At 50.5% G+C, this 24928-nt stretch overlaps 1 protein-coding gene across 1 annotated transcript; it reads right to left on the bottom strand.

The window, feature by feature from the left end:
- Positions 1–369: 369 nt before the first annotated feature.
- Positions 370–24670, bottom strand: NOVA2 (NOVA alternative splicing regulator 2). The gene is made up of 4 exons (XM_074314115.1): positions 23924–24670; positions 15062–15205; positions 9805–9971; positions 370–1806 (listed from the first exon to the last, which is right to left on the bottom strand). The coding sequence occupies exons 1-4, from the start codon at positions 24198–24200 to the stop codon at positions 724–726; spliced, it is 1671 nt and encodes a 556-aa protein (XP_074170216.1). The 5' UTR covers positions 24201–24670; the 3' UTR covers positions 370–723.
- Between the last annotated feature and the right edge of the window lie 258 nt (positions 24671–24928).

Genomic DNA, 24928 nt, shown 5'->3' with positions numbered 1-24928 from the left:
TTTGTTCATGAGACTGGCTCATTTCCACCAGCATCGCACTCCCTCCCCCCACCCCCCCATACAATCTGACAACAAAAGAGTTAAAAGTCCCACCTAGAAGGGGTAACTCCAGTAGGGGCAGAGTAGCTGAGAAAATCTGGGAACTCTGGGGTCCCTGCTCAAAATGCCCCATTTCAGCTCAGACGCCTCTGCTACCTCTACTCCCATCACTTCCCTCCATCTGGAACTGAAGCAGGAGAGGTGGGGTGTTGTTTTGGGGAGGCCCCTCATTCTAGGTGACCCAGAGGCTCCCTCCCCTCCTCCCATATGGAAACAAAAACTTATAAAGGGGGAAAAAAATCCTTACCGGAAAAAAAAAAAGGAGGGAAAGAAAGAGAAAATAACGCTTTGTTTTCTATTAAAATCAACAAAATGCAATATATACAGATATCACACAGACCTGGGCCCTGGGAGAGGAGAGTCAGGCCCAGTCAAGCATAGGGAGGAAGGAAGGAGGGGTCAGTTCAGGGCTGGGGAGGGAGCTTCTGGGCCCCATCCCCAGCCATCACTCAATCCTGCCTATGACTACCAGAAGGGAGGGGGGTGCAGTCAGACCTACCCCAGCCCCAATCCCATGAGGAGCAGGACTACACCGAGCTGAGGTCAAGAGTTTGGGGGGGAGGAGGAGAGGAGGAAGAGGAGAAGGAGGGACAGGGAGAAGGGTGGGAGCACACACCACAGGCCTCATCCCACTTTCTGGGGGTTTGAGGCCCTCACCCCCTGCTCGTAGGTGACCCGCTGGCTGATGAGGTATTGAGCGGCTTGCGTGGCCGCGGGGCTGCCTGTGATGGTGACCCGCCGGTTCCGCGTGCCTGGCAGGAACTCGCCCTTCTTGGAGATCTGGATACGGGCACCTGTCAGCTCCTGGTACTCCACCAACGTCTTGCCCCCCTTGCCCAGGATGGCTCCCACCAGGTTCTCAGGCACCGCAATCTCCACCAGCTCCTTGGCACTCTCGGCTGCCAACTTCTCCGCGGTCAGGAAGCCCCCAGCCGCTCCTGCCGCGGCTGCAGCGGCCACAAGTGGGCCACCTCCTCCACCTGCCCCACCACCCGCCCCGGCCCCAAGGTAGCCGTTGGCGGCTGCGGCCAATGCAAAGGACCCCAGGGCTCCGGGTGGCGGGGGTGGAGGTGGGGCGGCCCCTCCGGCTGGCCCGGCCCCTGCCTCACCCGCGTAGGATGCCAGGAGGTTGGCAGCGGCAGCAGCGGCAGGGTTGGCACCAGCCGCCACGGCGGCCAGGACCCCGGAAGCTGCCGCCGAGTTGAGGCCCAGGCCGAGGGAGTTGGTGTTGTAGCCGTAACTGGCCAGCGTGTTTAGCGCCGTGCTGATGGCCAGCAGGTCGGTGCCCGAGAAAGCAGGCAGGGCGGCAGGAAAGGCGCCCACGCCTGCCAACCCCGCGGGGCCCAGCAGGCCGGAGGCGGCAGCGGCCGAAGCAGCGGCCGCCGCAGGCAACACATCAGCGGGGCTGGCGTACGGCGAGCCGGTGGGGTTGGAGTTGGCCACGGGGCCAGCCACGTTGGCGTAGCTGATGTTCAGGCAGCTGCTGCTCTGGGGGTCTTCCTGTACCTTCTGCACGATGGCGCTCACGGCCTTGTGCACCTGCTCGGGTTCTCCGCTGACTGTCACAACGCGCTCCTGCAGGTTGATGCCCTCTGGCTTCTGGGACAGCTGCACCCAGGCACCTGACTGTTCCATCACGGCTTTCACTGTTGCGCCCCCCTTCCCGATGATCAGGCCTGCCGTGCTGTTGGGGACGATCAGCTTGGCCTGTGGGGGGGGAGGGCGAAAGGGAGGATCTTTAGGGTGGTAATGGGAGCAAGCGGTAACATTACGGTCAATCCCCACCCTTGCTCTCAAGTGTCCCAAATCAGGCCCAGCTTGCCCTCTTGATATGCACCAGTATGGTCCTACTGGTTGTTAAAAATACTGAAATACTTCCATATTGGTTGGTAGAAAACGATCTAGTACTCCAAGTCCCCTCAGTAGCCTCTCAGCCAACCTGTACCATGGCCCTGGGTCCCCTGGGACCTCCCTTCCACCTGGGACCTGAAAAGGCTGAATGGCTGACGCAATGGGGGCCCTCCAGGACTCTGCTCCAAGCTTGCATTGGAGCCCGTGCCCTTCTATATCAATGAAGGCTCCTGAGTTCCAGCCCCAGAAAAGGCACCATTAGTCTCACTTTACAGATGAGCCACTTGAGGCCTAAGAGGTGAAGGGACTTGCCCCAAGGTCACCCTGCCAGTGAAGGAGCTGAAATTCAGCCTCATGGATCTTGCCCCATTGTGCTTCCCACCCTAGGACATGGTGAACGCACTTAACCTTCTTCTTGTTGTTATGGGTCGAATTGTTGGCCCCTCCCCCAATTCATATATTGAAGTCCTAACCTTCTCAGAATATGATGGTATTGGAGATAGGCTCTATAAAGAGGCAATTAAGGTCAAATGAGGTTATTAGGGTGGGTCCTAATCCAATAGGACTGGTGTCCTTATAAGAAGAGATTAGGACACAGACCCCTGCAGAGGGAAGACCAGGTGAAGGCACAGGAAGACGGCCGTCTACAAGCCAAGGAGAGAGACCTCGGAAGAAACCAACCCTTCCAGACACCTTCATCTAGGACTTCTAACCTCCAGAACTGTAAGAAAATGAATTTCTGTTGGTTAAGCCACCTACTTTGTGGTACTTTGTTATGGCAGCCCTAGCGATCTAATACAGTTGTCTTATCTGTAAAATGAAGATCACACAACTTTACATCTGAGAAGGCAGGGAGAAAATGGGTCACTTAAAATGGTGGTCCCTCCTTCTCAGTGGCAGACCAGCCCATCCTTTGCATCCACAAAACTGATGAATGTTAATTCCAGTGGGGATATTTCAAAATTAAACGTCTTCTTTTAAATCTCCAAGAGCATTTCCACACAAAAATTCCTCCTTCTCAATCCTTCCCACATCCCCCCAGACTTGTGTATTCCAGCCCCTAAGCTATCACCGCCGCCTCTCCTCTCCACCCCCAAGCCAGACTCTGAGGGAGTTTGGGAAATTTGTGGGAGCGGTTTTGGTTGTCACAATGATTAGGGGCAAATGTGGGCATTCAGGGAGCAGGGCCACAGATGTTTGCACCCCATCATGTTAGAGTCAGTTCCTCACAATGAAGAACCATCCCAGGTCCTCTATGATTTTTGAATGTCCCCTTGGACATCCGTGTTGGTGAAAAGTCTGTTTATAAATCTCTGATACATATATGATACATATAAATACCAAGTTTTTTTTTTTGCACAGTTTTAAGATCTACTGAAATTTCAAGGAATGCTACTCTCAGTCAGTCAAGGGAAGGTTGTACTTTGTTTTGTTCTGAACTTGACCAAGAGTCTTTCATCCTTTTGGAAAACCATGACATCAGCAGTAATGCCACTTTTATCACTTCAGTCTCCAATAGTACACTCTGTATCACTGAGTTTGTCACTATCTCCCTCACTTAGGCTATATTAGGTGTGGGCAGCTATTTCATTATTTCTTCTACTGTGGTGCTGGCTGAGCATTTACATATTAAAATTCATCTTATTTTATAACAAATCACCTTCCTTTCATTTCTCCTTTGTTTAAAAAACGTCTTATGGGATACAGAAAATGTACATCCGTACAATGGATTTGGCAATCAACTTAAACGGATGAACTTCTGATCCACGCTAGAGCACGGATGAACCTAGAAAACATTATGCTGTGTGAACAAAGCCAGCGCCAAAGACCACATTTTGTATGATTCCATGTATATGAATGTTCGGAACAGGCAAACCTGTAGAGACAGAAAGTAGCTTCGTGGTGGCTTAGTGCTGGGAGGGTGGTGAACTGGGGGTACTGAAGGGTGATAGCTAAGGGGATCCAGATGTCTTCTGGAGGAAATGAAATGTTCAAAAATTGACTGTGGTGATAGATGCACCACTCGGAATAGAATAAAACCATTGAATTGCGCTTTAAACGGGTGAATTCTATGTATGTGAATTGTATCTCAAAACTGTCAAAAATCTTATGGATCTAGATATGTTTTATATCTCTATCTTATAAATAATTTCAGAGAGTACATGGGCCTGGGAAAATATTTCTAGGAGAAAGAGGACATTGACTGACAAGGCTGAGAGCCGCTCGCTGATCGACAGACTCTGCTGCCTGTTGATCTCTGACTTCGACACGTCCGTGCTGTTCCTCCAACGTGCCAAGTTCCCACCAGGCTCAGGGCCTTTGCATCTGCTGCTCCCTCACTTGGAACGCTCTTTCCCAGACAAGGAGGCTCACCCCTCCCTTCATCCAGGTCTTTGCACAATTACACCTTCTTCAGAGAGGTCTTCCCTGACCACCCAACTATCAAAGCCCATTTATGTGCCTGTTTTATGTCCTCAGCGTGGACACCTCCAGAATCATATCCAACTGCTAACCTCACAGCTCTAGTATGATGTTGAATGGACACCTCAAACTTAAGAAGTCCAAAATGGAAGCCATCTTTCTCCTCAAACATGTTTCTGCCACAGTCTTCCTCATTTCAGTACATGGAAAATGCATCCTTCCACTTCTCAGGCCCAAGACTCAGGCGTCTTCTTTTTCCCTCACACTCAACATCCAATCAGCAATGCTGTTGGCTCTTCCTTCAGAAATACATCCTAGACTATTCTAGATCAAGAGACACTAATCAGGGACAACAACCAAATACAATGCATGAACACCGACTGAATCTTGGATAGAAAAATATGTAGTCTATAGATAGAAAAGTTTGGGGCAATTTGAATATAGACTTTTGTTAAATAATAGTATGGCATTAGTATTAATTTTGGTAGGTATGATAATAGTAATATAATAACATAGGAGACTGGCCTTGGTCTTGGGAGATGTATGCTGAAGTATTTAGGGGTGAAGAGTCATGAGGCCTACAACTTATTTTCAAATGGATCAGCAACAAACAAACAAAAAGCAACGTGTGTGTGTGGATATAAAGCAAATGTTAACAATCAGTGAGCCTAAGTGCAGTGTGTAGGGGGTTCATTGTACTATTCTTTGAACATTTTCAAAATAAGAAGTTAGGAAAAAAAAATATACCGGGGGTGCCAAAAAAATGTATACAAGTGGACACTTTGGTCAATATGGCTCAAGCAGTAGTTCGCCGTAATCAGAAGTGTCTGGACGCTGATGGGAACCACTTTGAGCACCTCTTGTAATTGCAGAAGTCAAACGTGACTTGTATTCATCTTCTGTTATCAATATGAACTGAGTATTACAATTTTAATACAGTTTTCCTTTCTTAAAATGTGTATACATTTATTTTAGCACCCTCTGTATATGCACTAATACTCCATTTTCCCTCGTCTCTGCTTGATTTTTCTTCATGGCGCTTTCACTCTCTGACATCCTATACATTTTACTTATTTACTTATTTTCTGTTTCTGATAGATAGAAGATTTACTATCTTCTGTTTCTGTTGAGAGAATTTAAGATGCACAAGGGTAGAGATTTTGTTTGTCCTGTTTACTCCAGGATTCTCAGAGGGATGCCTGGTACACACTCAGCAAAGGGTAGGTGAATGAATGGGTGGATAAAAGAATGAATGACGATATGCCCACAGGACCATGGAGGAATAGGACTGGGTGGAGGCAGCCAGATTTATTTTACCTGGTGGTCTGTATGGCAGGATGCTGTGCATTTGGGTAGCCAAACTCAGCCTTATCTGAGTTTTCTAGATTAACTGGACATTCTGATTTGTCAAATGTAAAGCATCCTAGTTTTTAAATGTTGGCAACCTCTTCAAAATGTCTAAGGACAAAAAGCAAGTGCTTTCATCTCTCTGTGCAAACACATCCCTGAAAAGCTGCCTTGGACTCTAGAGATACCTGCTCAGGTTCAAATCCTGACTCCACCACTGATGCTGAACAAGAGATTTAATTTGAGTCAGTTTTCTCATCTGTAAAATGGGGATATTCATACTTCCTCCAGAGGATTATTATGAGGCCCAACTGAGATTGTACATGAAATGAAGAGCTCAAAATTCAAGCACAGCCACCATTAACCAGAACTGAGTAGGAAGGCTCTTCAGGTGACTCGCAGAGCTTACCACTGCCAGGTTATAACTGGCTACCTCCCCTCAGTCATGTTTCTGTTTGGCTCCCGTGGGCATGTCATCATCCATTCATTCAAACAAGCAACATTGGCTGAGCTCAGACTATGTGTCAGTCACAGAGTACCATGTGAGCGTCCAATTAATATGTGCTTATAGTAGGTACTCAAGAAATGGTTGTCATTGTTACCTCATGGGCAGATCTGGATTTAAATCCCACATCTGTTACAATCACTGGAAAATGTCTGGCAGTTTTTTGAAAAGTTAAAGATTTATTCTGTGACCCAGCAATTCCACCTCTAGGTATATACTCAAGAGAACTGAAAACATATGTCCACACATATGTTCTTTAGCAGCATTATTCATAATAGCTAAAAAGTAGAAACAACCCAAATTTCTATCAATTGATGAATAGGCAAAATGTGACATATCCATACAATGAAATATTATTTGGCCATAACAAGGAATGAAGTTTTGATATGTGCTATAATATGGATGAATCTTGAAAACAGTATGCTAAGGGAAAGAAGCCAGACACAAAAGTCCACATAAATATCATTCAATGTATATATAATATCCAGAATAGGCAAATCCATAGACAACAAGAATAATTAGTGGTGGGAAGGGGCCGGGAGGGGGACCAAGGGGAATGGAGAGTGATTGTTAAGGGGTATGGGTCTTCTTTTTGGGGTGGTGAAAATGTTCTGGAATGAGACAGTGGTGATCAATGCATAACTCTGTGAATATACTAAAACCAATGAATTATATATACTTTAACATGGTGAACTTGACAGCATGTGAATTATATCTCAATATAGCTGTTATTTTAAAAAGTCATAAGAAAATAGAAGTCTGACAAGTCAAGGGAATAGAACAGAAGAATGGACAAAATCAGATCTAGGAGCAAAGAGGTATTTAGTATGTGATACAGCATTTCAGAGCAATGGGGGAAGGATGGGACCTTGTCATCCAAGAAACTCTGACCGCCAAGAAATGGTAAAAGCAGGTGCCCTCACCTCTCTGTGCTACACTTTCCTCATCTCCAACATTGACATCTGTACTGCTACTCCATACAGTTACTGGGGATATTCAATGACGAAAGTGACTGTCTAGGGCCTGGCACATGGGAAACCCTCAGAAAACAGTAGCTGCTTTCAGATTGTAGAACCACAGCATCTTCAAGGGATCTGCAGGAGCAGTTTCATCGAATCCTGGAGTCCCAGGATGTTACAACGGTAGAATCTTAGAATAATATATGCCTAGAATCTTGGAATCACAGAGCCAAGGAAGTGTAGGAGTTTTAGATCCAGGAAGACCTCAGAGACCATCTGTCCCAGTGATTTGCAAGTGTGGAGATTTTTAAATAATAGTAACAACAGCAGCAGCAGCAGCAGCAGCAACTAACGGTGCTTACCATGTGCTAGGCACTTTTCTAAACTTTCAGATAGTAACTTACTTAATCTTAGCCATAACCCTAACAAGGAAGGTACTATTATCATTACATTTTATAGATTGGAAACAAAGGCACAGTGACGTTCAGTAACACACTCAAGGTCATACAGATAGTGAGTAACAGAGCCAGGATCGCATCCTTGGCCAGAATCTATGTTCAGATTCCCAGGCCTTAGTCCCAGAAATTCTGATTCAGGGCTGGGACCCTGGAATATGCAATGTAAGCTACTAGATAATTCAGATACCAATAAGGGTGGCAAACTAGTGGTCCCCAGGCCATAACCAGCCCAAAGCCACACAGTATTTTAAAAATGGAGCTGACCTTTAAAATTCGGTTGATTTCAAATATTCTGGCTTCTTTTGAAAAATTTGGAAGATATAGCAACACTAAGTCCACATTGAGTAGTGGCTGCCCCCTATAAGGGATGGCATTGTATTTTTATGATGAGGCCCCAGTCCTTAATCCTTTATGTTCCCTTTATGAATCCTGGAGGCATTTCAATGTATAATCCCTTGTTTGGCCCAGCTTCCACACTGTAAAGAAGGGAAACTGAGGCTTATAGAAGGGAAGAAGACCTAGAGTAACACAGCAAGTCCAAGACAAAGAGGGAATAGACCGACCTATCTCCTGACTCAAAAATCCCTTGACAATAATAATAGCTAATATTTTTGAGAACTTTCTATGCATTAGGCATACATGCTAAGTGCTTTTCAAACATCAATGAACATTAACTACCACCCTTAAGCAGGCACCAGATGAATCTCATTTTACAGATGAGAAAATGAAGTATGGAGAAATCAAGTCACTGCTCAAGGTCACACAGGTAAGAAGTATCAAAGTAAGATTCAACTCAACATCTGACTCCAGAGCCTGAGCCTTCAGGCATTATCTCCATAATTCTTTGGAGCCCCCGAGTTTAATAAGGCAGAGGAAAAATCCTGGTTCTTTAACCTTTCGACGCCACTGTCTCCGAGTTCCTGTGGATTAGGGGGTGGGGTGGGAGGCTCAGGCACAGATGGTGCTGACCTCATTTTCTCTGCAACATGTACAAACTCTTGCTGAACTCTAGGCCCCTTGTGGCCCTGACCAAGGCAGCCTCACTGTAAACTGTGGGTAAGCTGTGGCCTGCTGGTGGGAAAGGATTCGGAGGACGCCTGGCAGGGCGCATGGAGCGGAGCCGCTTCAGCACCAAGGACAGCACCCACGCTCCAAGCCCCAGGCCCGCAGTCTTTTTTGGGACGATCCTCTGAGCAGCATTCTTCCAGGGCTTTCCGCCCACGAGCTTGGGGAACTCAGTCCGTGGTCTCCTTCACCTCAGGGCAACAAGAATTCCCAAGAATTCCAGATTCCTTTCACAGAGGCTCGCTCTCTTGTCTTTGCTTCTAGGCAGACGTTAAGAAACCCTCACCAGTGGCCTGTCCTCCTGTCCCGGGTTTCTCGCCCCTTTGCACGCGTGTAAATGGGAGCCAAGAAGGGGGAGAGAAAACAGGGAGTGTGCGCAGCCAGCCCCGCGTTCCCCTCCCCCTTAACCCCCTATCCTCAGGACCGCTGTCAGGGGCTTTGCAGCAAGCCCACCTGCCCGGTGCGCACCGTGGTCATGGCAACTGGAGAGGCCCTGGAAGCTATTGGTCCGCTCCCTGCTACGCCCCTACGCCACCGCTTCCCTGTAACTGAGGCAACCGAGAGGCTCTGCCCTCCTCCTTCTATCCCTTCTAGAGAGGGCTGTGTAGGAAAGGGACCTGCCCCCTCTCTCGCTAACGATACATTTCTCCAAAATGGTGGCTACTCCCATACAGTAATTAATGGAGCGGGGGAGTATGAGAGGCCATTTCTAAACTCTTCTAGATGTGGAAAGGCTGTCGCTGAGGTCACTTACAGCGAGAACAGGAAGTGGGTGGGAGTCAGGTTGCTCTGAGGGACAATGGGATGAGGTGGAGGGGGAAGAGGATCTAGAGAGTCCTTGGAAAGAGGGATAAGTAGGGGTGTCTCGGACAAATACTCCTAACCTTCACTCTCTCTCTGAATCAGGGTGGTCTGGAGTTCCTCGACTGACTAATAATAATAGTAATAATAACAATAATAACCACTAATACCACGTATTTGATTGATAAATGTTTTATCCACATTATCCCTTTGAACCCCCATAGTAATCCAGTAATGGGAGAAGTGTCTTTTCCTGAACCTCACCAGCTTGCCAGAAACCCATTCTGTCCCCGCTGACCTGCTTGGCTCTGTCGGGGTTCATCGTGGTTTGGGGTTGAAGGATGTTGACCACCTCAGGTTTGGTCATCGCTTGTGGGATTTCTCGAACCTTCTCAGCAATAAAGCTGTGCACAGCATTCAAGGCCTCTGCTGTACCCTGTACCAGGCATACGCGCTCTGTGGTTCCTGTTGAACAAGGAAGAGAGAGGGCACACTCATCAGACAGGAATGGGGACATTCCTGAGAGAGAGGCACCATTTAATGTAAAGAGAAAACTGAGGTCCAGAGGGGGTCACATGGTAAGCCTGGGCAAGTTGGCATGGGCTCCCAGGCCATGGTGGGTAGCTGGGATCCCTATTTTATAATCTGTATTTCATCACCCTCCCCTAATACAACCCCGGGGGGATGAAGAAGGATGCTTAAGTGCCTTGCGATGCCCACAGCAGCCCTGGGCAGGGGAGACAGGGCTCAGCTGCCTCTTCCCAGTTCTTGCTGGCTCCCGGTTGCTTTGGCAACCATTCACTCACTCCCCCTTCTAGAAGCTGAGAGCTCAGGGCTGCAACGGTTGCCACAGTAACTGGAACCCCCTTATCGGTCTGGCTGGCCGGGTCCTCAGCCCACCCCCAGGGGGACGAAGGACGAGGCCCCGTTGCCATGGCAACCCCTGAAAGCCTGCAGCGAAGGCCTCTGGGCTTTTGGAGAGGATGGGGAAGGGTTGGGGGATGGGGGAGACAGAAGAGAGGCCTGAGTCCTTGCTTGGACCCACCAGATGGAGGGCTGAGGGCTGGGGGAGGGCAGGGGTGTGGACATGGGGTGAGCAGCGTGGGTCAAAGGCAACTCATGGAAGAGTGAGGACTGGGAGACTGGGTGTCTTTGCTGGAGATTCTCCAGATATTGGCTGTGGTTCTGACCTGGGCATCCTTACTATGTGTGTGTATGTATTGGGGGGACAGCGGGGAGAAGAGAAGCTAACTCTGGGTGGTGATGGCATACATGTGTGTGGGAGACTTTGGGTGACACTGTGAGTATACCTGTGAGGCTGTTTGGTTGAGTGGGGGGTGTGTGTGTGTGTGTGTGTGTGTGTGTGTGTGTGCACATGCATGAGTGTGTATACTTGGGCAGAACTGGCCAAACGATCTTTATCTGGGTGTATAAAAGAGCGGGAGAGACAGATACAACAGATTGTATGACATAGTGATTCCAGGAAAGATGTGTGTGTGCGTGTGCTCGTGTGTGAGAAAGACCTGGGTGTTGCTGTGATGCTCAAGGTTCTGTATACTTTTTGTGAGACTGAGCTGAGTGTATGTGAGAGTTTTAGAGAAAGAAACAAAGAATCTCGTGAAGTGACTCTGAGGCTGTACGATGGATGCGTACCACTTTAAGACTGTATGACTGCGTGTGTCTGTGCCTGTGTGTGCACAGCTGTGCAAGGGAGATAACTAGACACCTGTAAGTGTTCAAAAGACTATTTAGATGACAGGTGTGTGGTACGCGTGATCATGTGTGTGTGTACAGGAACAGACAAGACTATGACTGATGTGTGTGAACGTGAGAAAGAAAGAGAACAGGCAGACCCAGGTGTCAGGATGGAGGACTGTTTGGAGGACTGATGTGTATGTGTGTCTGTGTGTATGTATTACAGCCAGACAAAGAAGACTCCACTGCGACCGGTGGGTGTGTGTCAGTGCCTGGGTAGGCTGGCCATGCTTCGTGTGTATAGCGTGTGTGTGTCTCTCCCTGAGTGGGACTCTGTCTGTAGGACCAGTTAGGTGTCTGGTTCTATAAAAAGGCTTGAGTGTGTGCCAGGCTGTGTGCCCGCATGTCTGGGACACGTGGGGTGAGTATCCAGTGGCCTGTGGGCACTCGAGTGCAGTACACTGGTTACTGCTCTGAGCCCTTGTTTGCTACCACTCAGCCTGCCATGCCAGTCTCACCATGTGTCTGGGTGTCACTGTCTGGGGTCGCTTGTATAGTTGATATCCTCCATCTCCTTTGGGCTGCTGTTCCTCTCTCTTAATCCCCCCCACCCCAGAACAATGGCTTGGTCTGAGCCAAGGGTGAGTCAGCGTGCAGGCTGCCTCCGTCTGGGTGTAAATAGGAAAGGGTGTGGGTCAGGGTGGGACCTGGGGCGGGGGGTGGGGGGTAGCCCCAGGGAGAGCCTGGATGAAATGGCCCGCCTCTCCATCTCTGCAAGGCTTCCTTCCAGTTCAGGGAGTCTGTGATCTCCCACTCCCTTGTAGCTCGTAACCTGGGTCCACAGGGATTTTGCGGGGCTCAGTTAAACTCTGAAAGAATATCCAATAATAACAGCTGGTGCTTACATAATACCAAATACCACACACCGTTCTAAGCACTTTATATACATTTGTTCACTTTAATATATAAGGCAGGTAATATTATTATTACTGACTTACTGCTAAGGACACTGAGGCAGAGAAGGTTTGGGGTTTGTCCAAGTTCATTCAGCCAGTAGTGAAAGATCAGGGTTTTGAACCCAGATGTCTCGCTTCCATCTGAACTTTTAACTACTGAGCAACCCTGTGTTACATTCGGGGCACATGGGGTATGTGAGTGTGTGTTGGTATAGAAAGGGAGGCATAAAATGATTGTAGTTTCGCGTTTGTATTTTTGGTCATAAAAAATACGTATGAATTTATTAAGTAGTCACTTAAGATTTTTGCACTTAGGTACATATATGTTATAAATCAATAAAATATTTTTTAAAAGTGTGGGTGTCTGTGTTTTCCTTCTGGGAATGGCGTCCTGAGCTTCAGGCAGATGTTCAAAATCAGAAGCAGCTGAGAATCACAAGGGTGTCTGGGTGAGGGTACAGAAGTTTGTGTGGCCTTGGGCAGGTACCTGCCTCTTTCTGGGTCTCAGTTTCTCCATGTATGACCCAGAAGGATTGAATCTGGGGCTTGGGGGGCTTTCCTGTATGAAGGAGGGGATCCCCTTTGTGTTCTGCTCCTCCCTTGGGGTTAAGAGCTAGGTAGTTTTTTGTTTCGTGTAGTAGATACACAAGTGCAGTGTGTGTGTTATCCGTGTGTGTGTGTGTGTGTGTGTGAACCTACTAGGCTCAGAGGACCCTTCCCATTTCTCCATTGTCATTTCTCACCTGTTCTCTATGTTCCAGCCACACTGAATAAACTATCCCCCTTCCACCCTTTGAACATACTATTTCATCTTCCGGGAGCACCCCTCACCGCCCTTTACCTAGCTCACTCCTACTTACTCTGGGCTTAACCTCCCAAGGCTGAATGGCATACCCATCTGGGCTCCCACCATCCTCTGGGCTTCCCCGTCCTAACCCTGACCACTCTGGGTTGTCACTAGTGTTTGGTCTATGTTCCCTACTGAGATGTGAGATTCGAGAAGACAAGCCTGGGGCGTCTCAGACACTGCTGTGTCCCCATCTCTATCCAGCACAGAGCTGGCATAGAGGAGGTGCTCAGAGAACGTGTGTTGAATGAATGAATGAATGAAAGGGTGTCAGCCAGGAGCAGAGGGAAATGCTCTATTTGTCTCGAGCAGTAGCATCTTATTTCTTGTGTTCCTGTGGGTCCTGGGAGGTCCTAGGGACAGACTAGGATGTAGGGGCCTGTGTCCTGCGTCTGAGTCAGGAGCCAGCACATGCCATATGATCTGGAGCGGGGAGGGGGGCTGGCTGCATGTCTAAGAGCTGGGGAGAGATGCTGACTTATGTTGTTTGTTTGAATTGTGTTTGCCCCAGGAGAGTTAATGACTGTCCCATCCTCTGGGGTTCTCAGCTGCCTGGCCTGTGGGGTGTGCCACTGAGTTGGGAGGGGATGATGTATCTCATGTCATAGAATGTGATCCAGGGGCAAGGAACCAAGTGTCCCCGGATGAATGTCTCAAGAAGAGGTCTTATCCGTACCTTGTGGGATGGAGGGCATGGGGGAAACTGGGCCAGGGTAGAAGAGAAAAGGGGGGTTTGCCTGGTTCCCTGGACTGTTCTCTAAACCTCTTGCCAAAGCTGCTTAGTGAGATGGGAGGTGGGTGGGGTGAAGGGAGCAGAGAGAGAGGGAGAGAGAGAGAGAGAGAGAGAGAGAGAGAGAATATGAATATGAATATATGAATGTGTTCTGACCCTGGGCTCCAGCAGCTCTGGTGTTTGACCTAAAAAAATCCAAGGGGATTAAGGATGAACTAGGACTAGAGCCAGGCCAAAGATGCAATTCAGGGGCCTTCCCTGGATTCCTAGATGTCGCAGCTCAGGCACTGGTCTTGGGAGGGACGATATGGAGAGGTGAGATATTGAGGAGGATTAGAGAGCGCGGAGGGGCCTTGAAAAATGTATGGTTGGGGGGAGGGAGACAGAATTGGAGGAGAGGCAGATAAAAAGGCTGCATTTGAAGAGAGAATAAAACAAGAGGGAGCTGAGGCTTAGGAGAAGGAGAGAAACATAAAGGTAGAAATGGGGAAGCAGAGGCAGAAAGAAATGAAGGGTAACCCCAGCAGAGAATGACCACACTGAGGGGTGCTATTGAATATTGGTTGAATGGGTGATTGAATAGAAAGGGAGGGTTGAAGAGCAAGAGAAGAAAATGAGAGAATATGAAAGGTGGAGGGAAATGAAAATATGGGGAACAAGATGGGAAGACAGAAAGGGAGGAAAAGAGGAGAGGGAAAAGCAGAGACAGACAGACCCAATGAGAGACTACGAGAACAAGAGGTGGGGAATATCCACACAGAACCAGAGAGATGGGAGTGAAGAGAAGGGCAGGAGGAGACAGAGAGGGGCCTATAGGAGTAGAGACTAAGGGAACCAGAGGTGGGCAAGTCAGAGACGGAATAAGAAAGAGGCACGTAAAAATGACCCAGACAGAGAAAAACAGTGAGATTCAGATTGGGCAAGAGAGGGTGACAGAGAAATCCAAAGGGAAATAGTGGGGGGAAAGGAGTGAGTGTGCCGCCCCCACCAAGCCCAGAGAGACACGGCAACACCTGCCTCCTGTCCATCCTCCATCCAGCTCCTCCAACTGACCCAAAGGGGCAGGTGTGTGGGAAGGGGCACATCTGCCAGCACATCATGCAAATGAGCTAATGAATATGCAGCAAGCCCATTGTCTTGCCCTGCCCCCACCTCCATCTGCTGGGGCCTGGTGTGGGGGGGGTGTGGGTGTGGGTGGTGGGGCAGCTCTGGCCCCTCAGGAGGAGGGGAGGTCCCCCACCACTCTCACTGTCCCTGGGGCAGCCCCTCCCCCACATCCAGGGCCCAGGTGGCCTGGGGCAGAGCCCTGGGCAGAGGGGCTTACCCGGATAGAAGTCTTTGGACTTGGAGAGCTTGATGGTGGCTCCTGTCTCCTTCTGGAGCTGCACGATGGTCTGCCCGCCCTTGCCAATGATGGAGCCTGCTGCGTAGCTGGGGATCAGCACCTTCAGGAAGTATTCACCTTCCTCTGCAGGGCACACGGTGGGGGGGGGGAGGGGTCAGGGGGGAGGAGTCTTCACCTTTAGAGGATACCCTGAGGGAGGCACCAGCATGGGGTGGGCTAGGAAACCGCTGGGGTCACAGTAACACACAGGAGCAATGGCCATGGGAATAGCAATAAGGAAAATAATGATGCTCATTTCTTCATTCATTCATTCATTCATTCATTCACATTCCACTAATAGTTACCAAGCACTTGCTCCGTGTGAAACAGTCATGAAAAAAGCAGACAAACCTCCCTGATTTCGAGGGCAAAATAAGGCCAAAAGAGTTTTAGCAATTCAGTCAAGAGCTTACACAGCTACATTCTTTTAGAGAGGGGAGACAGACAGTATGGTTTGTGTCAGATGGTGGTAAGTACTAGGAAAACAAAAAAAGGCAGGAAAGGGCATGGGGAGTGGAGGGGCTGCACTGTCAGATTCGGTGGCCAGGAAAGCCCTCCCAGGGAATGCAAGGCGGCCTTCTTTGTTTATCAAACACTCTACAGCACCTAATGTGCTCTAGACTCTTCCAAGTACTTATAAATATGAGTTCATTTAATCGTCACACTGATACAATGGGAGAGGTACTTAAAAATAAACATTCTACAGATGGGAAACAAAGGTGAAGAAATTGCCCCAGTTCTCATAGCTAGTAGGTGGCTGAGATTTGAACCCAACCTGGTTCCAGAGTCCATGCTGTGGAGGAGGGAACAGAACCGTGTGGCTACATGGACAAAGAGCAAGTGCAAAGGCCCTGGGGTGGGACTGTGCCTGGGTTGTTTGAGGGAGAGTGAGGTAACCAGTGTGGCTGGGGCTGAGTGAGAGAGGAGGCGAGGAGAGGAGAAAAGGACTCAGAAGGATGGTGGTAACGGGGGGTGCTGAGGCTTGTGGGCCATGGTGAGGTTTTGGGTTTTTCCTCCAAAGGAGACGGGAGTCACGGAGGGCTCTGAGCAGAGGAGGGATGTGATCTGACTTAGGTTTCAAGAAGATCCCTATCCCTGATACCCAGGAGGGGAGCAGACTAAGAGAAGCAAGGGTGGAAGAGCTGGGAGCCCAGTGAGGCAGTGACTGCAATGGTCCAGGCAGGAGGTGATGGCGGTCTGTCTGGTGGAAGCAGCGAAGGGTGAGGGGAGAGGAGGGCTGGATTCTGGAGATGTTTTCAACGCTCACTATGGACCCAGCACTTTGCTGAGTGTTTTGCAAGCTTGATTTCATCCACTCCTCACAACTTACCGTGAGGTGAGTAGAACGAGATCCCTTTTTACAAAAGAGGAAACTGAGGCACAGAAGGGCTCAGAGAAGGGGAGGCACCAGCCCAAGATCACCAGCCTAAGGGCACGAAGACATTGCTGGGTTGAGATTCGAATGCAATTCTGCTTTATTCTTGGCCCTCCCTTGCTTAACACGCTCTGCTGCTAGTGGCCAAATACCAACGTGCTCAGGACAGTGTCAAAGACCTAGGGATGTCGAGCTGGTGCCGAGGGTGTTGGTGGGGCTTTGGCCATTCTTTGTTATGGACCCATTTTCTTGGTCATGTATGTGTAAAGCACTTAGTTAATGCAGTCTCAAGGCCGGTGCCTAGCCTCTCCTACCTTCTAACCAAACTGTTGCCCCCTAGTCCTTCCAGGGTAAAAATTCTGGAGCCTTCTCAGTATAAGTCCCTTGGTGATTTGTCCCTGCCCACCTTTCCAGCTTCACGTCCTCATCTTCCTCTAAGGACACTAGACACACTTTCCTTTTTGTTCCTTAAACGTTTCCTCCTCTGTCCCACCTCAGGGCCTTTGCATATTCTCTGCCTGGAACTGCTCTCCCCCACTGAATTCCTCTTGTTCTTCAGGACCTCATTCAAATGTCTCTTCTTGGAGGCTTTCCTTGAACTATGAGGAGGGGATGGATCTCCCTGTTTCATGCCTTCAGAGCAATGTATTACAGAAATCAAGTCCATTGTGGGTCGTGTCACTAGAAATCACCCCGTGCCCCAGGGTACTGCCCAGCATGCAATAAACACTGGGGGGTTGGGGGGAGGAGGGGAGGAGCCAGGTCATTCGACTTCCAAAGATTATGGTCTTAAACCAGCCCCCAGTGGTTTTTAACTTTTTCTTTTAAGCAAAGGAAACCTATTTTCAATGTGCTCCCAGGAAATTTCAATATACAGAGCAGATCAAAGAGAAACTGAGCTGGTAAAAGTGGAGGCAGGGCAGGGGGCTGGAAGCCCTGTCCATCACCACCTGGTCCCTTAAGATTGAAGGTTCTAGGTTCCCTGCTGTGTTAAGATGGGGGTTTGGGGGTGAGGGGTTGGATATGGCTGTGCCAGCATGGGGAGGGGGTCCAGAATTAAGGGGTTTCCCTGAGCCCCAGGCAATCCTCTTAAACTTGCCTAATCAGACCATTAAGCCTATTAGGTAATTAGCTCCCCAGGGTACCTTCCCATCAATCATTCTGACCCCCCTGAGTTCACTTTCTTCCCTGGGCTCACAGAGGTGGCCCCTTGCCTACCTCTCCCCTAAACCTATCATGGAGATGGGGCTAGTTCTCAATCTCTGGAAGGTTCACGAAGATGGGGAGCTGTTCTCACTAAAACTGTCCTCTTTCCTTCTTGGACTCCATCCCCCATCTTCTCTCCAGCTACAGCCTCTGCCCCAGCTTCTCTCTTGAAGACAGAAGGTATTCATCTGCTCTGAAGAAAACTGGGGAGGTCCCTACACCCCATTTCCTGTGCCCTCGCTCTCTCACACTTTCCAGGTTTTGTCAGAATTTCCATAGGAAACAGCAGAAACAGCCCTAGACTGAGTGTGAATTTTGTCACTGACAGGCTGTGTGGCCTTTGGCAAGTCACCTTACCTCTCTGGGTCTCAGTTTTCTCATCTGTAAAATGGGGACATGATAGTGTTACCTCAGAGTTATTGTCATTAATTAAATGATAAACTGTAACATACTTAGGATGGTCTTGGGCACATAGAACACTTGAGAATCATTAAATATTGTTGCTATTATTATTATTATTATTACCTACTTCAGGAACACAAGTTCTTATCAGTGTCTGACACATGGTAAGTGCTCTATAAATGTGGAAATGAGCCTCTAAGATTTGGGGTTTTATTGGGAAACAGGAGAAGGACAGCAGACCCCATTTCTTCCATCACCTCCCCCGCCTAGGGGCTGCCCCAGGTTTTCCCCTGCTTCTCGGAGGAGGAATGTTCTCTCACTGGTAGAAGTGAGACCCTGTTCCCATTCTCCTCCCTCAGTATCTCTCTAATACCCTTCTTCCTCATGCCACCTTCTTGAATTTTGCCCTGTTTGTGTCCCACTGTACTATTATTTCCTTGCTTATCTCCCTCTTCCTTCCCTTCCTCTAACAAATCCTTCTCGGGCGCCCACTATGTGCCAGGCCTTGTTTTAGGGAACAAGACAGTCCATTTCCTTTATGTCTACCCACTTTTCAAAAGTCAATGAATCGATTTAAAGAGGACATTAAAAATCATTGCTAATAATCAGAGTTTGGAGGGCTGGTTATTCTTCCCCCCTCAAAGCACATTAATGTAAACATACAATGGTCAAAAACAAGTTTGTCCATGGATCCCCTTAAACCACCTGTGGGTGCTCAGTGGTTCCTGTATCAGACTAGTAGAAATTTGGAGCCTGCTTCTCAGGCCAGTCTCCTAGGGAGAGTGACCAGCTGAGACCTTCTGCTTATAGAAGCTCAGAACTCTAGGCCCTGGGAGTTCCCATTGTTCCACCAGTCCGGTCCTCTTCAGAATCTGCGTGTCCTTCCTGTTTGAGGGCATGTCCCACTGTGTGAGTCCCAATGCCCCTGGGAAGAAGCCAGGCCTCTATTTCCCAGCCTGCCTTGCACCAAGGGAAGACACGTGACCTCAGTTGAACCCAGACCTCACACTTCCCGCCCTCTTTGAACAACCAAGACTCTGCCTGTGAAAAAGTTCTTCCTTCTACTGAAGCAGAATCTAGATGCCAGAACTTCCCACCCACCCACGCTCACTCCTCTTAGCTCTTCCCTTAGAGTCCGGGCAGCTCCCTCTACCATGCCAGGGACTAAAGAATTAAAGATGCCAGCTTCAGCTTTCCTGATTAACCTGTGTCCCTTTGGCTGCAATTCCAAACATTTCTGCTCGGGAAGGGGCTGTCTTTCCTTTTCTAGCCATGATGAGTCTCCGGTCTCCCCCTCCGTTTTGTGGCCACCCTCAGGATGTTTCTGGAGGCTTCCAAAAAGCAATCAGTACTTCCCCACACTCTCCCTAAAGAACATTTACCTACCCAAAAGATCTGGGGTGCTGTGTTAAGAGTGGCACTTTTTTGCTGTCAGAGAGTTGGCCCTGAAAGGTGTCTGTGATCTGGGAACGGGGGGGGGGGGGGGGGGGAGGGCTGTCATTAATGACAAAGGTATAGCTGAAGGGGTGTATGTTATAGAGGTATTGTGTTTGGTACAGTTGTTTTCTGGGGGACCAAAGCTGGGGCGCTGTACTCATGGTAGGTGCTCTTGTATGGGGGTTGGGGTGGAAGCGTTGTGTGTCCTATGGAGGTTTGAGGAGTCTGGGGTGTGATGTGGGACTGGTACCAGTGAGGAGGGTGGGACGGCAGGCATGTGGTATCTTTCTGTGAATGATGGTGTTGCCCGTTCGTGTGAGAAATGTAATACAACTGGCGCGTGCCTCTGAAGGGATGAGATGTGGAAAGCTGCGATGCTGTCTTTGCGTTGTGAGGAGTGAGAGAAAGGTGGGTGGGGTATGATCTCCTTGCAGTGATTCACCATTGGCTGGTGAAACAGGACTATGACATTCTTAGTGGCAACAGTAATAATGATGATGATGATGATGATAATAATAATAGCAGGTTATTGAGTGCTTACCATCTGCCAGGTCTTATGCTATGAGATTCACATATGCAATCTCATTTAACCCACACAACAGCCCGAGAGGCAGAGGTAGATCCTACAGTCCCCATTTTTCAGATGAGGAGACTGAGGCTCAGAGCAATAAAATAACTTGTCTAAGGGTCCCACACCAAGCACTTGACAGGGATGAGATGAACCCTGGAAGATCTCATTCTAGGGCTCTTAATCCTGGTAACAGTCTTTGTGTTAAAGAGTGAGGGATCTTGGGAATAAGACCTGGCTTGTGTAAGCTACGTTTGGGGTGTGAGGTGTGTGTGTGTGTGTGTGTGTGTGTGTGTGTGTGTGTGTGTGTGGAGAGACTGCTGTTTCTGTACGTATATGGTGACAGAGGTGGGAATAGTCAGAAGTACAAGGCCCATTCTAGTGGCACCTGCAGAGTTATCATCTGTACTCAAGGGGACTCTCTTGGTTACTGTCTCCCAGACTGGGGTCATTTATTTCTCCGGTAAGTTCCTGACTAGAGTTTCTATCCAACTCTTCTCCCAAATCCCCCTGTCCTTAGTGCTTCCTCTCCTTCTCAATGGCGTCTGTCTGCCAGTCACAGTGCTCAGAAGCCAGTTTTAACAGCCACCATCTCCTCTATCAGCGCCAGGAAGGGGCGGGAGTGGCAGGCTGGTGCCATGGGCAAGAGCTCAATCTGCTCAGTCTGCCACAATTTGCTGTGACACCCCAGCAAAGTCCCTCACCCCTCTGAGCCTGTTTCCTCACTGTAGTGTCTACCCCGCAGTGGAGCCAGCCTCCCGAGTTCAAATCACGGCTCTGCCTTTTATTAGCTGACTGACCTGGGGCAAGTTACTTAACCTCTCTGTGCCTCAGTTTGCCATCTGCAAGGTGGATAACAACAGAATTGTAAGGATTCTTCCCTTGTCACACACACACCGCCTCTGATGTCACTGTTGCACACCTCCATGTGTCACACCCAGCCACAGCCTCTCTGGAGTTACACCCACACCCTTTTCTTGTCACATACCGTCACCATGCCAAGTGTTTTCCATAATACTTCTTGGCGCACTATAGACCATAAACATTAGCCATTATTATAATTTATTGTTATTATTATTATTACCTTATCATAGAGCGTTGGAAGAATTAAATGAAATAACTGCATGTAAGACATCAAGCAATTGTAATGGTAGCTATAATTGTTATTATCATTGTGGTTATTGTTATTTCCCCATTTTGCAGATGGTAACACTGAGGCTCAGAAAAGGGGTGAGGTTGACTCAGCATCCCACGGTCATGAAAGTATTACCAGAAGGAGCCCTCATTTTTGAGATATAAGTCCCAAACCCCTGCCGAGCCCTGCCCCTGAGTGTTTCTGTAAATGGAGTACTGTCCCTTTGCATCTCTGGGCCTCAGTTTATCCATGGGTCAACAGGAGGGGAGGTGGCAGAGATTGGAGGAGAGGGTCCCTAAGGGCTCATCTTAATATCCCCCCTATTGAGGGCGGCAGGAGGCACAGTGGTTAAGCACATGAGCTCTAGAATCAGGCGCCCACGATTGAATAGATATAGATGCCAGCTCCACCACACATGATCTGTGTGACTTTGGGCAAGTAGCTGCATTTCCCTGAGCCTCAGTTTTCTTCATCTGAAAAAGCAGCTCAAATCATCTCCCGGGAGGGATGTATTGGGAAATTAACCCATATCTCAGAGCCTGACTCGGAGTAGGTGCCAAGTACTTGGACCTGACTGTTCTTGGCCGGCACCACTTTTGTTAGGCTGTGATCTGATTGATCTGATTTTCAGTATCTCAGCCCCTTTCAGGGAAGGATGGGACCCCCCCAGCGGGGGAGGGGCTGGACTGCCACGCTGGGCTCAGGGACCACCTGGGTCCCAGACTCTCTCCAGGACTGGGAATAGCAGTGGAGCAGGAAGGAGGAAAGGAAGTCGGTGGGGCCATATTCGTGTGTGTGCTGGGGGTGGGGGAGCAGGAAGAAGGACAGGAAACTCACTCCCAACCCCTCCCCCAACTTCCCTTTCCTCCAATTTCTGCTGGACACCTTCAGAGGCAGCCAGGGGGGTCCCCAATTCCTGTCCCACCTGGACAGGGGTGAGGGGGCGCTGGGATTTGTGTTCATCTGAAGGGAGGAGTTGGGAGGTCCCCACCCCAGCCAGTACAGTGCTGGACAGTGCGGGAAGGGTGCACTCTGCCTGAGGCCATCCTGCTCCCATCCGGAGGAAAAGGCCAGAGGAAGTGGAGATTTTGGCCAAGGTGACCGCAGGGAGGGGCTCGTCTGCTCTGGGGTCTCCCTCCTTCCAGGGAGCTAATGGGCTGGGCTCTGAGGACCCTGACAAAACCTACCTCCTCTCTGAGTCCCCACTGCTGAGCCATACACCTAGCGTTCCCAGCTTGTCTTTCATTCTCTGTTACACATCCCTCCTCAGGTCACACACACAGTGAGGGTCTCTCTAGTCTTACACACACACACCTCTGTGGTGTCAAACATTCAGCTACCACACACACACACACACACACACACACACTTGTCATACACACACAGAATCATCCCCACCTTGCTGGTGTCACACAGTCAACCATTTCACAGACACCTCTCCCCTTGTTACACATGTACACACACTTGGGTATCATATACACACCCTTTCCCTTTTCATACCCTTTGGGTGTCATATGCACATATTCCCTGTTCGCTGTCACACACCCTCGTGCGTTTCACCCACAGAGCCCCAGCTTCTCCCTCATCATACACCCACCTTCCCTTGTTACACACACCCCCCCTCTGATGTCACTGTTGCACACCTCCATGTGTCACACCCAACCACAGCCTCTCTGGAGTCACACCCACACCCTTTCCTTGTCACATACCCTCACCAGCTTTTCCTGGTCCCACCCAATCCCAGATATGCCTGTGTCACACACACTAAACCGCTTTCCTCTGATCCACACAGCCAGCCTCTCACAGCTCATACCCAGAGCCGGCCCATTCAGTGTCCCCCACACACCCTCTTACTCATGTGTCACACTCCGCCACAGCTGCTTTTGGGATGACATGCACACACTTTCCCTTGTTACACATACCCTTCAAGGGTCTCCAACATGGAGCTCAGCCCCTTTCATGTCACCCTGTCTGTTACACTCACACTCTCTTTCCTGTCATATCCATAATCCCTAATGTCACACATCCAGGCCTTACAGGGCCCACACGCACACACGAACGAACACACACACACACACACACACACACACACACACACACACACCTGTCCCAGCCATACATTCTCCTACCTAGCTTTACAACCCACCCTTTTCTCCATCTCACCCAACACACCCACCCAGCTTGTCCCCACGCACAACCCTGCCCATGGCCCACACATGCTTCCCTTGGGGACAACCCTTGCTCAGGACATCCCTAGGGAGAGAGGCTGGAAAGCTCCGGGGCCACAGGCCTCCTCTACACCTTCCCTTCCCCCGCGCCAGGACACGCCAGCCAAGGAACACCCCTGCCCCGAAAGGGTCACATCACACACCCCTCAAGGACACAGACACCATCTAAGAGGGACCCACGCCCCCCTTCTTTACGGGGGGGCCCCCCCAAGGACACTTACCACCCCCTCCCCCAAAACCTTCTCATGGCAGACAAAGCTGTCAGCCCCGGGCCGCGGCCAGAAGGGGAGGGGGCCCGGACCCTCCCCAACTCTCCTCACGGTTCCCAGGTCTAGGGAGGGGCGCCCTTCCCCTCCCTAGAGCCCTTGCACCTGCCAGTAGGGGGGAGAGGAGGATGGAGAAAGGCGAGGCCCCTGCCCGCTCCGCCACTCCGAGCGCAGCCCTTTCTCACCTCCCGTGTTGCTGCGCTTGGTGCAGACCACCTCGGGGGGCGTTTCGAGGGGCCTCTTGCGGGAATCCGGGGCCTCGGGCTCCATGGGGGGGGCCTGGGGCGGCGGCTGCTGCTGCTGCGGCGGCTGCGGCGGCGGCGGCGGAGGCTGCTGTGGCGGCGGCGACGGCTGCTGGGGAGGCTGGGGTTGCGGCGGCGGCGGCGGCGGGGGCGGCGGCGGCTGCGGGGCCGCGGAGGCCGTGAAGAGGCCGTGCACCGCGCCGGCGGCCATCATCCTCATGGTCGGGGGGGGGGGGCCGGGGAGAGGGAGGAGGGAAGGGGATGTGGGAGGGGGAGGGGGCGGCGGCGGAGGGATGGGGGAGGGGGAACCCCGGAGAGGGAAGGAGGGAGGGAGCTGCTTCTGGGGGGCTGACAGAAGCTGGAGAGCGGATGTGAGCAGGATGGGAGGACCAAGGGGTTCTCGGATAGGGCCCCGAGAGAACTGAGGGGTGGGGTCTCTCTCAAGATCAGGGAGCCGGGGACTGGCCGCGCCACTGGGGGGACGGGACTCCCTTCTTTGCTACCAGGGGCAGAGGGCCGAGCCCCCCAGACCCTGCTCGGGGCGGGGGGCCGGAGGAGCGGGGCCGGAGGTGGGAGGCGGAGGCGGCCGCTAGTGGGGACGCGGGGGGCGGTAGGCGCGGGCGGCAGCGGCGGCAGGACTGACGGTGGCTGCTGGCCGGAGCATCTTCCCGGAGGCTCCCACAGCGGCCTGGCCCCGCCCACCAGCGCAAGGTCACGCCCATGCCGGTCAGGGCCACGCCCCTCGGGTCCTCCATTGGTCTGCCCTCGAAGCCTAGATCACACCCCTATGGGTTAACAACGCCCCTTCCCGCAGCTGCAAGAGGGACCCGACTCCCCTAGGCTGCAGTAAGGACCTTGGGCTCATCCACACCTTCCCCATCCCTTACCTATAATGAACGTTTATTGAGCACTTACTATGTGCCAGGTCCAGTTCTAAGTAAGTGCTTT

Source organism: Rhinolophus sinicus, linkage group LG11 (genome assembly GCF_036562045.2).
Source record: "Rhinolophus sinicus isolate RSC01 linkage group LG11, ASM3656204v1, whole genome shotgun sequence".
NCBI lineage: Eukaryota > Metazoa > Chordata > Mammalia > Chiroptera > Rhinolophidae > Rhinolophus > Rhinolophus sinicus.
This window is presented reverse-complemented; position numbering and strand designations above follow the sequence as displayed.